We start from the raw sequence: 975 nt of genomic DNA on the forward strand, positions 1-975 counted from the left end.
CTCACATTCCCATGACGTTGATGATGAAGTCCTCCTCCTAGTCCAAGTGGGCGTCCTTCTTCAAGTCCATGTGTAGCAAGTTCGGCCTCAAGTCGCACATCGACAGCACAGCAGCGCCTCGTCCCCATGACCTCGACTAGGATCAAGCGGATTGCTGCGTCCGCTTCTAGTTCTTTGGCTCCGTCAACGACTCCATCCTCAACCTCGTCATGATTGATGATGATCAGACAACTCAGGATCTCTGGCTCACCATCGAGGGACTCTTCCATGCCAACAAGCAGTCCCGGGCAACCTTCCTCAGCCACGACTTCCACTCCATGACGCAAGGCAACTCCTCCATCACCGTGCACTATCAACGCATGAAGACTCTCGCCGACGCCCTCCGTGATGTTGGCCATCCCATTCAGGACTCCCAGCTTGTCTTGAATCTCCTCCATGGCCTCAACCCGCGCTTCTCCAACACCATCGAAGACATCGCCAACTCCACCGCCGGCTTCCCGTCCTTAGACCAGGCACGTGACATGCTCACCTTGAAGGAACTTCGCCTCGCCAACAAGGAGAAGATCTCCAACTCCACCACCCTCCTCGCCAGGAACTCCTCATCATCTTCATCCTTCGACTGTATGGGCGGGTGTCGCCCACCGTCTGGTTCTATCCAGACTGGCGGCAGCAGCAGTAGCAACGGTCATGGTGGCAAGAAGAAGTGGCAGAAGAAGGGCAGCGACGGCTTCTAGGCGCCCCCCTAGCGGTGGCAGCTCTCACAGCAGCGGGCCCCCACGGCTCACCGGCCCGTGGTTCTGCTTCAGTCCAAGAGCCGGCTCCTATGGCGCTATGGGCTTTCAGTAGGCTGGCGGTCAGTACCCGTTGGGTGGTGGGGGCTCGCACGCTGGCGCCCTTGGTCTCCTCTACCCCCCTTCGCAGGCCCATGCCGCCTACACCCCTGTTCAGGTGCCAACCTGGGACCAGGCGGGTCTG

At 59.4% G+C, this 975-nt stretch overlaps 1 protein-coding gene across 1 annotated transcript; it reads left to right on the plus strand.

Moving 5' to 3' along the window:
* Positions 1-209: 209 nt before the first annotated feature.
* Positions 210-734, plus strand: LOC117853561 (uncharacterized). Its single transcript, XM_034735883.1, has one exon. It carries the CDS (start codon positions 210-212, stop codon positions 732-734), a length of 525 nt encoding a protein of 174 aa, XP_034591774.1.
* The last annotated feature ends 241 nt before the right edge of the window (positions 735-975 follow it).

This window comes from Setaria viridis, chromosome 4 (genome assembly GCF_005286985.2).
Source record: "Setaria viridis chromosome 4, Setaria_viridis_v4.0, whole genome shotgun sequence".
Classification (NCBI taxonomy): Eukaryota; Viridiplantae; Streptophyta; class Magnoliopsida; order Poales; family Poaceae; genus Setaria; species Setaria viridis.